Here is a 12,993-nt window from a genome sequence, read left to right as displayed (position 1 = left end):
TAAGCTCATCACAGACCTCTCTTCAGTAACTGGATGGCTTCAGACTGCCTTACTAGTGGGCCTTTATAAGAAAGTGGTAGAGGAAGTTTGAGGGCATGAAAAGGAAGAAGATAGATCCTCACTTTTTATTTTTTGTTGTTTTTGTGACTATCCAAGTGTATTTACTGTAAAAGACTAAAACACGTCGGTTAAAAAGAAAAATGCTTTCAGTGTAGATCAGTACGTTGCGGGTTAATGTGCTGGATTGCAAAGTCAGTTTGAACCACAAGGTTGGTGGTTCAAGCTCACCAGCTGCTCCTAGGAAACCCTATCTATATAGGGTCACTAGGGGTTGGAACTGACTTGACGGCACTTAATAACAACAGTACGTATGATATTAGATGCCCATTACTTTCTGGGTTTGAGATATTCTTTAAATGTCTTGTATACATAGGAGTTTTTATCATAGATCCAGACTACATTAACATTTTTTTCTTTTCATTTTCTTTCTTTATTTAAATGGAAAAGCTGTATTAATTTAAAAAACCATAGAGTCATAATGCGGCATACCATCTTTTTTGAGAGGTGAACATCACTGAATAAAAATGGCTGACAGAAGTGGGAAGATTGTTCCAGGACAAGTGTATATTGAAGTGGAATATGATTATGAATATGAAGCAAAGGACAGAAAGATTGTGATAAAACAAGGGGAACGGTACATCTTGGTAAAAAAGACAAATGATGACTGGTGGCAAGTCAAACCAGATGAGAATTCCAAAACATTTTACGTGCCAGCCCAGTATGTTAAGGAGGTCACTCGCAAAGCTCTAATGCCTCCTGTTAAACAGACGGTGGGACTGCCAAACAATTCTATGAAAATGATGCAGAATCTGCATCTTCAGAGATCGACAGAAAACGTGAACAAATTGCCTGAACTTTCAAGTTTTGGAAAATCATCTTCTGTTCAGGGAACAGGTCTTATTCGTGATGCCAATCAGAACTTTGGACCTAACTGTAGCCCAGGTCAGACTCTCAGCCTAAGCCTGGACCTGACCCAGAATAATGGAAAACTTAACAGTGACTTACATTCTCCTAAGGTTCCCAGCCAGAATAGGACGCGCTTATTTGGTCACTTTCCATGTCCGGAGTTCTTGGACACAGAAAAAACCAGCTTCTCCCAGGATCAGTCTTGTGATTCAGCAGGAGAAGGCTCAGAAAGAATACATCAGGATTCTGAATCTGGTGATGAACTCAGCAGCAGCTCCACTGAACAGATAAGGGTAAGAGAAATATAGAATGATTATGCACTTAAGACACTTCCATAGAAATTTTAATTTTAAACTTTACTTTTCCCTAAAAGCTTTGTAAGAGCTAAAAATTATTTATTTTGCTTTAAGGATTTCAGAACACATGAGTTTTATCTTAATTTAAAAAGCTAGAGATAACTTGTGAAGTTCATTAAGGGTACTTGAGGTTTAATTTTTCTTGTACCATTATAAGACTAACAACTTGTAGTAGCTATGTGTAAGGTATAGAGAATTTGCATACGTTATCTAGTGATATTTCTTTTGCTACAAAACATCAACTGACTTTCTAGATGGGTTCATTTTGACTTGTTTTCTTAAGTCTTCAGGTAAGAATGGTAAGGTTTGCTTGAGATGGAGCAGACTCAATGGCAGCTTAACATCAGAAATGGATTTATGAAGGAAGATGTCACTGCTACCTTTTGTTCATTGAAATTGTTGTTTACCTGAGTATTAAAAAAAAAAAATATATACACACACACACACACACACACACACACAATTTACAGATATTTACCTCCATTCGTAAACTTTTGTGTCCTAAATCAGTATTGCCGCTTGATTGTCTTTTTCATTACTCTAGGCTTATATTATAATTTGAAATCAGAAAGTGGGATGTCCTACTTTGTTCTTCCTTTTCAAGATTGCTTTGACTATATGGGGCCTCTTAAAATCCCATATGAATTTGAGGATTGATTTTTTTTTTTTTCCATTTCTGCAAAGAAGGCTTTGGGATTTTGATAGTAATAACATTTGTACATTGCTATGGGTAGTAGTAGTGGAGTCCTGGTGTGGCGCTGTGGGTTAATGTGTTAGACTGCAAAGCCGTTTGAACTGCAAGGTTGGTGGTTCAAGCTCACCAACTGCTCCTTGGAAAACCCAATCCAGGGTCGCTCTGGGTTGGAACTAACTCAATGGCACTTCACAACATAATAATAATGATAAGGAGCTCTGGTAGCGTAGTGGTTATGAATCGGGCTGCTAACCTCAAGGTTGGCAGTTTTTAACTACCAGCTGTTCCGTAGGGGAAATAAGAGGCTTTCTGCTCCCGTAAAGATTTGTAGCCTCGGACTCTCTGTGTAGGTTCACTATGAGTCGGAAGCGACTCCACAGTACTTAACAACAACAGTAATAATGATAAATTTTCCAATTCATGAACACAGATCATCTTCTCATTTATTTAGGCCGTTCATATCTTTCAGTAGTATTTTGTAATTTTCAGTGTGCAGGTCTTTCATTTTCCTGGTTAAATTTAGTATTAAGTATTTTATTTTTTTAGATGCTATTATAGATAGAATTATAAATTTCCTTTTCCAATTACTCGTGTCTGGTTTATAGAAACCCAGCTGATTTTTGTGTGTTGACATGATACCCTGACATTTTGCTGAATTCATTTATTCATCAGTAGTTCTCTTGAGGATTCTTTGGGATTTTCTGTATATAGGATTGTGTCATCTGCAAAGATAAATTGATCTTTTCAAAGAACCAGCTTTTGGTTTTGTTGATTCACTGTACTTTTTAAATTGTTTCATTTATTTCTGTTTTAATCTTTATTTCTTTTCTTTTGATAACTTTGGGCTTAGTTTACTCTTCTTTTACTGGCTCGTCAGGGTATAAAATAAAGTTACTGATTTGAAAGTTTCAGTTAAATGTTCATAGCTATAGATTTGTCGTTTAAATTCTGCTTTTGCTGCAGCACGTAAGTTTTGCTGTGGTTTGGTACTTTCATTTTCATTCATCTCTTGAGTTTTTAATCTTATTTTTGAGTTATGATTTTGTTCATTGATATCTAATAGTATAATACTTAATTCCCACATACTTGTGTAATTTCCAGTTTCACTTGTATTAATGTCTTGTTTCATTTTATTGTGGTTGGATAATACACTTTGTATTAATTTCAGTCTTTAAAAATTTGTTGAGACTTATTTTGTGATTTATTGAAGAAAACTATTTTGAGAGTACAAAAATAGGTATATGCAGTGGTTTAATCTTTAGAAAATGAAAATGCTGGCAAGCTAGAACTGGCAGGCACTTAATTGAAATAACTTAAGGGAGAAGTGTGCAATGTAATCATAGATGTTTGTGAAATTGTAGGCTTTGATAATTTCTATTAATGTTTAATGTTGTTGTTAAGTGCTGTCGAGTCGATTCCGACCCCTAGTGACCCTGTATAGGGTTTCCGATGCAGAGCTGGTGAGCTTTAACCGTCGACCTTGCAGTTCAAACAGCTTTGCAGTCTGGCGAATTAACCCACAGTGCCACTTAGTGTTAATCTGAAATCTTCAAATTATATCATAAAATAGTTATCATTTTGAAGCTCTTCTCTCATTAATATATATTTCTAGTTTTTAAATTTTAACCTGGAATCCTGGTGTGGTGCTATGGGATAAAGCACTGGACTGAAAGATTGGTTTGAACCGCAAGGTTGGCAGTTCAAACTCACCAACTGCTCCTCGGAAACCCTATACAGGGTCACTATGAGTTGGAACCGACTTGAAGGCACTTAACAACAACAATCGTACTCTAAGAAGTAGTTATATGGAATGATTGGCATTCTAGTTACATTGCATTTCCTTAACTGACCTTTGTTTTGAGCAGAAAGTACTAACCAGTAGTAAGAAGGAAAGAAAAAATGTTTTTTATAATCCACAGAGCTGTTATCCCATACAACAGAAGGTTGTTGTTGTTAGTGCATCGAATTGATTCTGACTCATAGCAACCTTGTATAGGGTTCCTGAGGAGCAGCTGGTGAGTTTGAACCACCAACCTTGCAGTTCAGATTGACCTGTGGTCTAGTGCTTATTGTATAGTGTGACACCAGAACTCCAGTAATAGTTCAGTTGTATTAAAATCAAATCTTATTTCAGTAATATTTTAATTAATGAATTTCTTGGAAGTGATAAAATAAGTAATGGATTTTTATTGGTGGTGTTAATTTGATTTATTTACTTAAGAATCAGTGTAAACAGGACTATAAGAAAGTCACATTAAGCAAAATTGTGAAGTTTATAACTTTTTTTTTAAAATTTTCTTCCTCTAACATTTAGGAAACCCATCTTGTATTTCTAATTCCCAGGGCAATATTTTTATCAAATACTCAAATCTGTGATTTAAAAAAAAAAGACTTTATATATTATATTTAGAGGTTAAAGTAGCAGATTAAGGTGACTCAGAGTATTGGACATTCCTTTGTCTTTCATATGTGTATGTGTGCATTCATAGTAGGAAAGGAGCAGTAGAAAATATGGCTGAAAGGATGATGTAATCTTTATGGAGTCATTAGGAAAAATGTGTACATTAAAATGTTCTGTGTTTGCACCCTGTTTTCTCTCTAGGCAAGAATTTGCTAATCTAGGTGACATATCAACAAAAACAACAGATGTGGAAACATTTTTGCATTTTTGTTTAGAAAAATCTCATCTGTATGCATAGACTATCTTTAGCAATTGCTTCAGTAAATGTGAGACAGATGGTTTAAACCAGAATGACTAAGAGAATTTTATCTCAATAATTTTGAAACCTGGTATTGCTGTGCTGAAGATGAGATTTTTGGAACATCATGATTGTAGCTTGGTATACATTAAAGACTTGTAGGAGTAAACTTAAAAGTCAGAGCAATTAGCGTTGCAGAGCCTACTAAAGATACTTGACTTCTCCACACCCTGTCTATTTAACCTGTGATTGAATGCTACTAATTTGTCTGTTGTCTCATCTTCATGTTTGTTGTTGAGTTGGATCCAACAAAGTCTGCCTGTCCTCTCTTCTAAGGAGCTTTCTAGCTGTACTTCTTGCTCTTTAAGCTTTGACAAAGCAGCCCTGTCTATGTACAACAGAATGGAAACACTGCCTGGTCCGGTACCATCCTCACAGTCTTTGCTATTTGAGTTCATTTTTGCAGCACGGTGCCAGTTCATCTGATGAGGGTCTTCCTCTGTGTCACTGACTCTCTACCAACCATGATTTCCTTCTCTAGGAAATCCTGATAACATGTCCAAAGTATGTGAGATGAAGTTTCACCACCCTCACTTCTAATGAGCATTCTGGCTGTACTTCAAGATAAATTTGCTCATTCTTCTCACAGTCCATGGTTTATTCAATTTTCTTTATCAGCACCATAATTCTTATGCATCAGTTCCTCGCTGGTCTTTCATTTTCATTGTCCTGCTTTCACATGAATATGAAGTGATTGAAAATACATGGCTTAGGTCAGAAACACCTGAAGTTTGCAAAGTGACATCTTTGCTCTTATGCTTTAAAGAAGTCATTTGCAGCAAGTTTGCCTAATTCAATACATTGTTGGATTTCTTGACTGCTGTTTCCATAAGTGTTGATTTTGGATACAAGTAAAATGAAATCCTTGACAACTTTAATATTTTTTCTGTTGCCTATTAGTCCAGTTGGGATTATTTTTTGTAAATAAAAAAAAGTGTCTTTATGCTTGTGCAATTTATCCTGGAGACTGTAGCCCTTCAGTAGTAAGTGCTTCAAGTTCTCTTGACTTTCAGCAAGCAAGGTTGTATCATCTTCATATCACAGATAGTTAGTGAGTCTTCCCCTAGTCCTGATGTTAGGTTTACAACAGATGGTGAAGTGACAGGAAGGCGGGTGAAAGGAACTAAATACTGTTGAGCATTTTCAATGTGTCAAACAGTAAAATAGGTACTTTTTTTTGCATTTTCATGCTACAGACTAGGACAATTTTCCTTCTACTTGAAAAACTCTGATTTACTTTTTCTTTTAATGTTGGCTTGTTTAAACAAATTCTCATTTTATTTGTGAACTAAGCCAGTTTTTTTTTTCCCCCCCCATGAGACACCAGTTTTACTTGAAATAATAATACATAGGTTATTCATGTTAGGGCAATTGTTAGACATTTTTTTTAAAAAGGAACAAAGTAAGTTCTTCATTTTAAGCGAAAGAGTTGATTTTTTGTTGGTGGAGAGGATGAGATTCAAACTTTCAAGTGAAAATTGTTAAGTGCTGTCAAGTCAGTTGTGACTCATAGTGTGACCCTGTATAGTGTTTCTGAGGAGCAGCTAGTGGGTTTGAACTGCCGACCTTGTGGTTTGCAGTCCAGTGATGATTCTTCTGTGTCTTCCACTGAGTAGTCAGTTTGCTCAATCTCAAAACTTTTTTGGTGAGATTATTTGTGACATTAATTAAGGTTTTTGTTTTTAATATTTAAAAAAATTTTTAGTACCGTATAATGAAATGTTCCAGCATTTGGAAGACTTAGTAAATTTACATTTTCCAAATCATCAATGCATAATGGGTAATCATTCCAAGTGTTAAGTTTTTAATGTGACAAAGTACAAAAAGTTCATTGATAGGATTTCAGATATCACATTGTACCTAGTCTTTAGGAAACTACCGCTTGTCTAGTTTTGATGTAATATCAAAGAATTATGACCACAATGATGTGAAAACGCTCTGTAAATCCAGAGGTTCTTTATACACAGGCATCTCTCACTTTATTGCTTTTTTAAAAAATTAAACTGATGGTTTGTAGCAATTCTGCGACAACCATCTTTTGGCGACCTTTTTCTTATAGCATGTGCTTACTTGGTATTGGTGTCACATTTTGGTAATTCTCCTAAATTTTAGCTTTTTTTCATAGTGCTATTGCATACTTAATTAACTACAGTGTAGTATAAACATAACTTTTATGTGCACTGGGAAACAAAAAAATTCATGTGACTCGCTTTATTATGATATTGTATTGCAGTGATCTGGAATCAGACGCACAATATATTTGAGGTATGTCTGTACTTGAGCTAAAACAAGATGTTGTAACAGATTTAATGTAGAAGCAGGTATAAGAATTTAGACATTAAGGAGATATGTAGAAATATAAAACATTACTGTTCTTTTTTGTGTGTGTGTGTGGAGGGGAAGCATTATATTAACATAATGAGTTTATTATTATTAATTTCATTTCATTTTTAAATAATTATTTTATTTTTGTTGTTGAGAATATGCACAGCAGAAACTTGGCCTCATAAGTCTCTGGTTTAGCCTTTACAGTTGTAATTTGATCACATTTAGATAGTTCTTTATAAAAGCACAGTGCCCACGACAAACATTCTGTATTAAACTGAACTGCTGTTTAAAGAAGATTTCATGAGATATTTTTGGTTTCCGGTTTAAATTTTAAGATTATATCAGAATAGTAGTTTTTTAGTTCATCGAGTCTCAATGGCTCCAGAAAGTTTAGATTCTATGAGAATTTGAAATTCTGTTCCACATTTCCCCCATTTGATCTTTGATCAAAATGTTCAGTAATGTTAGTTAGAAGAGCCACTTGGTTCTTCTGGTCTCATGGCTAAGGAGACAGTTGTGCATGGAGATATTTAGCCATGCATCCCATGTCCTGGACCTATTCCTGACTCTCGTTTGTCTTTTGCTCCAGGGGAATAGAAATCAATTGTATTTTGGAAGAATGCTTTGTAAGCTTTTAAGACTCCAGCCACTAACCTACATAAAGAACTCAAAGAACTCCAGACACTACATAAAGAACTGGCCTAATATCATGTTTGGAGTCCTGGTGTGGCGCTGTGGGTTAATGTGCCAGACTGCAAAGCCAATTGAACTGCAAGGTTGGCGCTTCAAGCTCACCAGCTGCTCCTCGGAAACCCTATCTTTGGAAAACCTATGGGTCAGAACCGAGTCGATGGCACTTAACAACAACAAAAACAATATCATGTTTAGTACGTCTGTTCTACAAAAGCACCAAACATGGTATTAGGACAGTTAACTAAGATGTCCCATGAAAGCATGACCTTAAACACAAAACCAAGGAACCAAATTCCATGATGTTTGGTTGTACATAGCAGTTTCAGCAACTGCTGTTTTTCATTATTGTTGTAGGGAATATACATACAGGCATATCCCACTTTTTGAAAGTTTATTTTACTCCACTTCACTTTTTTTTTTTTAATGTGTTATTGTGAATTATGTGATAGTTTACATGGGAGAAGATTAGCTTTACATTCATCCTCATCCTGTCATATATCATTTCTTTGCCATGGTTACAGTCCCCTCTATGCATCATCAACCAACCAAATGGCATACCCTGCAAGCCCCTCTCCCTCTCTGGGTCTAAAGTCCCCAGTCACTGCATCTCTCCACGTCATTGTCTCTGCCTCCATTTCTGGTGTCACTGCTTCTCTGGGTAGGATCCCGCTCTCCGCTCTTCTCCCTTGATGGTCCCAGGGACCTCTGCTCCTAGACTGCAAAGTCAGTCACTCTCCTCCTTTTACTACAAAATGTCTACCTTTACATATCCAGCCCTTACAAGCAGTCCTGATAACAATTATTCACTATTGTATCACAACAGACCTATCCACATCTCCTTTCATCAGCTCGCCTAGACAGATTGGATGCTACTCAGTGGAGAGTCTACCTTCTTCCATACCCTCTGGATCTAGGCTCCCTCTTGAAAACTTGTAAGCCATTCACTTTTTGTCTTTGTGCTCCCCCATTTTGGATACCCAATGTCCAAGTTGCCCTTCCTTGTCTACTCTGTATGTGGACGGGGTGGGAATGATCCTCGCTGTAAAGATTTATTCCCCCTTTTGAGCTACTGCATCCATAGGTGTAGGTCATATGGCACCTGTTTTTAAGGATCCCTAAAGAACTGCAAGGTTGGCGGTTCAAGCTCACCAGCTCCTCCTTGGAAACCCTATACAGGGTCGCTATGGGTCGGAACTGAGACTCGACGGCACACAACCACAAAGAGTCCTGGTGTGGCGCTGTGGATTAATGAGCCAGACTGCAAAGCTGTTTGAACTGTAAGGTTGGCAGTTCAAGCTCACCAGCTGCTCCTTGGAAACCCAATACAGGGTCACTATGGGTTGGAACCGATTCGATGGCACTTAACAATAATAACAAGGAGTTCTCATGTGGCATTATGGTATAATGTGTCAGACTGCAAAGCCGTTTGAACTGTAAGGTCGGTGGTTCAAGCTTACCAGTTGCTCCTTGGAAACCCTATACAGGGTTGCTGTGGGTCAGAATCAACTCGACGGCACTTGACAACAACAAGGGGTAATCTTGGTAGGTGTGTTTGAAAAATACAGAACAATCACAGGGATTTATTATGAATCTTTAAGAAAATGGAAAACTGCAGTGATGAGAAAAATGAAAGTTGCACCAAGAAATTTTTTCCAATTATGACAGTGCATCCACTAATTTTTTGAGGGTAGCAAGGACTTTTATGGAGAATTTAATTGGGAAACCTTTTCTTATTCACTCTTTGGCACTTTTTGTTTCCCAAACTTTGTAAATGAACATGATTTGAGTCCCTAGAGAATGCCTAAACTGCTGTTTTTGATGTGTATCTGGAAGAGTGCAGAATTTTTGGTGGAAAGATTGTTGTTATTACGTGCCATAAGTTGGCTCCGATTCATAGTGACCACCCTATATAGGGTTTCCAAGGAGCGACTGGTGAGTTTGAACTGCTAAACTTGAGGTTGAGTGCTTATCCCACAGAGCCACACTGCCTTCTGAAGTCAATAGACGGTATGTCAAGAAATAATGGCTTCACATTTTGATATTTTTGTGTAATAAAGATTTCTATGATTTTTTAGCTTTTTTTTTTTACTTAGCTTCATAAAGTGGCACTTTGACCTAAATTGTTCTATTTTCACACAGTTTAAAGTTTCATTTTCTATTCTTCTTTACTATAGTTATAGAAAGAAAATGTAAATGTTGAAGCATTATAAATTTCGTAACTATTTGAAGTAATTACTTTGAAAGTAAATAAATGTAGATTTACTACATTCTTCATAAATCTAACTAAGCTAGATTCACTCAAATCTAGGTTAAAATTGGAGGGTGTTTCTCTGGTAGCGTAGTGGTTACGAATCGGGCTGCGAACCTTAAGGTCAGCGGTTCGAAACTACCAGGTGCTCCGCGGGAGAAAGATGAGGCTTTCTACTCCCGTAAAGATTTACACCCTCGGAAACCCTATATAGGGTCGCTGTGGGTTGGAACCGACTCGATGGCACATAACAACAACAACAACAACAACTGAGTGATAGTTTACATGGGAGAACACCAGCTATACACCATCGTTTCATTGCAATGATTATAGTCTCTTCTGTGTATCATCATTCAACAGTATGTGCTTCCTTTCTCTTTTGCTTTTTTTTGGGGGGGGGCAGGAGGATGTGTAGGCGGGTGGATATACACAGAAATTCTCAGGAATATATAATAATTTTAACAACCAAAAAAGGGATATATAATAATTTAAACAACCAAAAGGCACATCCTACAAGCCTGCCTCCTGGCTGACAGCATTCATTTCCTCTCTTTCCATGAGTCTAGAGTCCTCAGCTGCTCCCTCTCTCCATGTCCTCATCTCTGCCTTCTTCTCTGTTGTCGCTGCTTCTCTGGATAAGGTCCCGCATTCCATGTATGCTCTGCCCCCTTGATGGTCCTAGGGTTCTATGTTTCTGGACTGTAAAATTAAGTTAACTACTCCCCCATTTTTGTTACAAAACTTCTACCTTTACAGTTGTGACAGTTGAAATTAGTCATGATAACATTTACTCACTACTGAATTGTAAGAATCTTATTCCCATCTCTTTCACCAGATGCATCTAGACAAGATGAAAACTATTCAGTGGGGACTGTACCTTCCCCCGCACACTCTGAAACTAAGCTCGTACTTGAAAGCTTGTAAGCCAGTTACTTTGAACCTTTATTGCCTCTTCATTTTAGGTAGCCATTGTTTCAGTTGACCGTCCTTACCTATCCTGTATACAGAGGGGATAAGATTGATAGGTGATGTGAAGACTCCTTCCTTCTCAGTTGGTATTTTGAGCTACTGCATCCATAAGTAAAGGTCAAGTTCATCAAATTGTAGCAACTTATAGTCGTTTTCTTTATCAAAAAAAAACAAAACAAAACAAAAAATCAACTAAAAAAAAAAAATCTTCCTCTAGTAGAGTCTGATTATCAAGCCATCGCAGCTAGGTCAAATGGGTACTATCTGCAAGTTTGGGTGTTCTTGTGCATTTTCCCTCACTTCATATCAGCTGGATGCTTTACTCTCAGCTCTAATCCTCCAAGGCTATGTCCTTGTCCATGGGCTCAGGAGTCCCCAGGTCTCACCACATTTTGGACCAACCAGCCCTTCCTCTCTCTCATTTTGTGGTTGAACTCAGCCTATTTCTTCATTGCTGCCTTTCCAAACCCTTTTCTACTCACCGGTAGACCAGTGTGGTTGCCAGCAAGCGCACGTGCCTGCTCGTGTATTCCCTTTGAGTTTTATTCTTGGAGGGGGCTTTGTCCTGAAGGAACTTGATTGCTTGCCTTGATGACTCCCTAGCGAACAACTTGCTTGCTCTTGTAGTAGGCATTCATGCTGCCATGTTTGTTTTGGGTTTTTCCTGCTGATCTTTTTTTGAAGCTCTATCTTCTGTTGCTGTAGCTGTTCCAGGCTGGTCTGTTTGTCTTTTCTAATGGGAATGTCCTACCTCAGAAGATTCTGGATGGGGCTCAGGATTCCACCTAATGTCCTATACACTGCAAGGGCTCTGCAAGAAGCATGTTGGGGAAGTTCTAGAATCCCTTTTAGGTATTCCAATCAGTTATAGGCTGAAAATGGGCTTACAAGCTTTCTATAATCTTGTTTTTAGCAGGGAAACTTTTTCTATAAATGACCAGATAGTTATTATTTTAGACTTTGTGAGCCCAATATGTTTTTTTCCTCAAGTGTTTAATTTTGCCACTATGGTTTGAAAACAGTGGAATATAGAAATAAAAAAGCTTGGCTATGTTCCAGTAAAACTTTATTTAAAAACAGACAGCAGGCCAGTTTTGACACATAATTTGTAGACCCATATATTATAAGGGGAGTCCTTGTATGGCTCTGTAGGATAAGCACTGAACTGCTGATCTCAAGGGAGACACTTCAAACACACCAGCTGCTCTTGGGAATCTTGTACAGGTAGCTATCAGTTCGAAACTAACTCAACAGCAGCAAAATGTTATAAGGGGAGTCCTCATGTGGAGCTGTAGGATAAGCACTGAACTGCTAACTATAAGGTTGGCTGTTCAAACCCACCTATTGCTCCTTGGAAACTGTATACAGGGTCACTATGAGAGTTGGTTGGTGTGAGAACCAACTCAACGGCATTTTAACAGCAACAACATATTATAAGGGAATATAGAGAAATACTGCTGTATTTTTAACAGTAGATTTTTAAGCTGACTGTGTGACCTTGAGTAAGTTGTCAAGGTAGCCTGGATTTCCTTTATAACCAGGATATAGAGCCTTTCAAGTTTGCATAAAGTGTTTTTGAAGTTCTTTTTGGTGGAATAGAGGCCAGTATGAAGTGCCCCAGGAACCACTGCATTCTTCCAAAATAATTACTTCAAATTGTTAGAAACTGTAGGTTACTTCAACATTTAGATTTTCCTTCTAGAACCACAGAAAGGAAGAACAGAAAGTGCAGTCTTCACCTGTGTGAAAACAGAACAACTTAGACCAAAATGCCACTTTTATGAGGCTAAGTCAGAAAAGGTTAGGTGATTTTTTTTCCAATTGTTGGAATATTATCCAGACATCAAAAATGATATATTTGAAGTTTATTTATACCATACTGTTGTTGTTAAGTGCCGTCAAGTTAGTTCCAACCCACAGCGATCCTGTATAGGGTTTCTGAGGAGTGTCTGGTGTGCTTGAACCACCGACCTTGCAGTT

At 37.5% G+C, this 12,993-nt stretch overlaps 1 protein-coding gene across 3 annotated transcripts in view; it reads left to right on the top strand.

Moving 5' to 3' along the window:
• The first annotated feature begins 507 nt into the window (after positions 1 to 507).
• Positions 508 to 12,993, top strand: part of ARHGAP12 (Rho GTPase activating protein 12) — a 109,327-nt gene continuing 96,841 nt past the window's right edge. For 2 of the 3 annotated variants that reach the window (XM_006874035.1, XM_006874033.1), the window contains exon 1: positions 585 to 1,259. In XM_006874035.1, coding sequence (XP_006874097.1) covers positions 585 to 1,259 — 675 coding nt within the window. Of the gene's footprint in view, positions 1,260 to 12,993 lie in introns of all 3 variants that reach the window. The other variant, XM_006874034.1, reaches the window with a different exon arrangement.

Source organism: Chrysochloris asiatica, unplaced genomic scaffold, assembly GCF_000296735.1.
Source record: "Chrysochloris asiatica unplaced genomic scaffold, ChrAsi1.0 scaffold00258, whole genome shotgun sequence".
Lineage (NCBI taxonomy): Eukaryota > Metazoa > Chordata > Mammalia > Afrosoricida > Chrysochloridae > Chrysochloris > Chrysochloris asiatica.
Note: the sequence above shows the minus strand (reverse complement) of the source record. Positions and strands in the feature narration are given on the sequence as shown.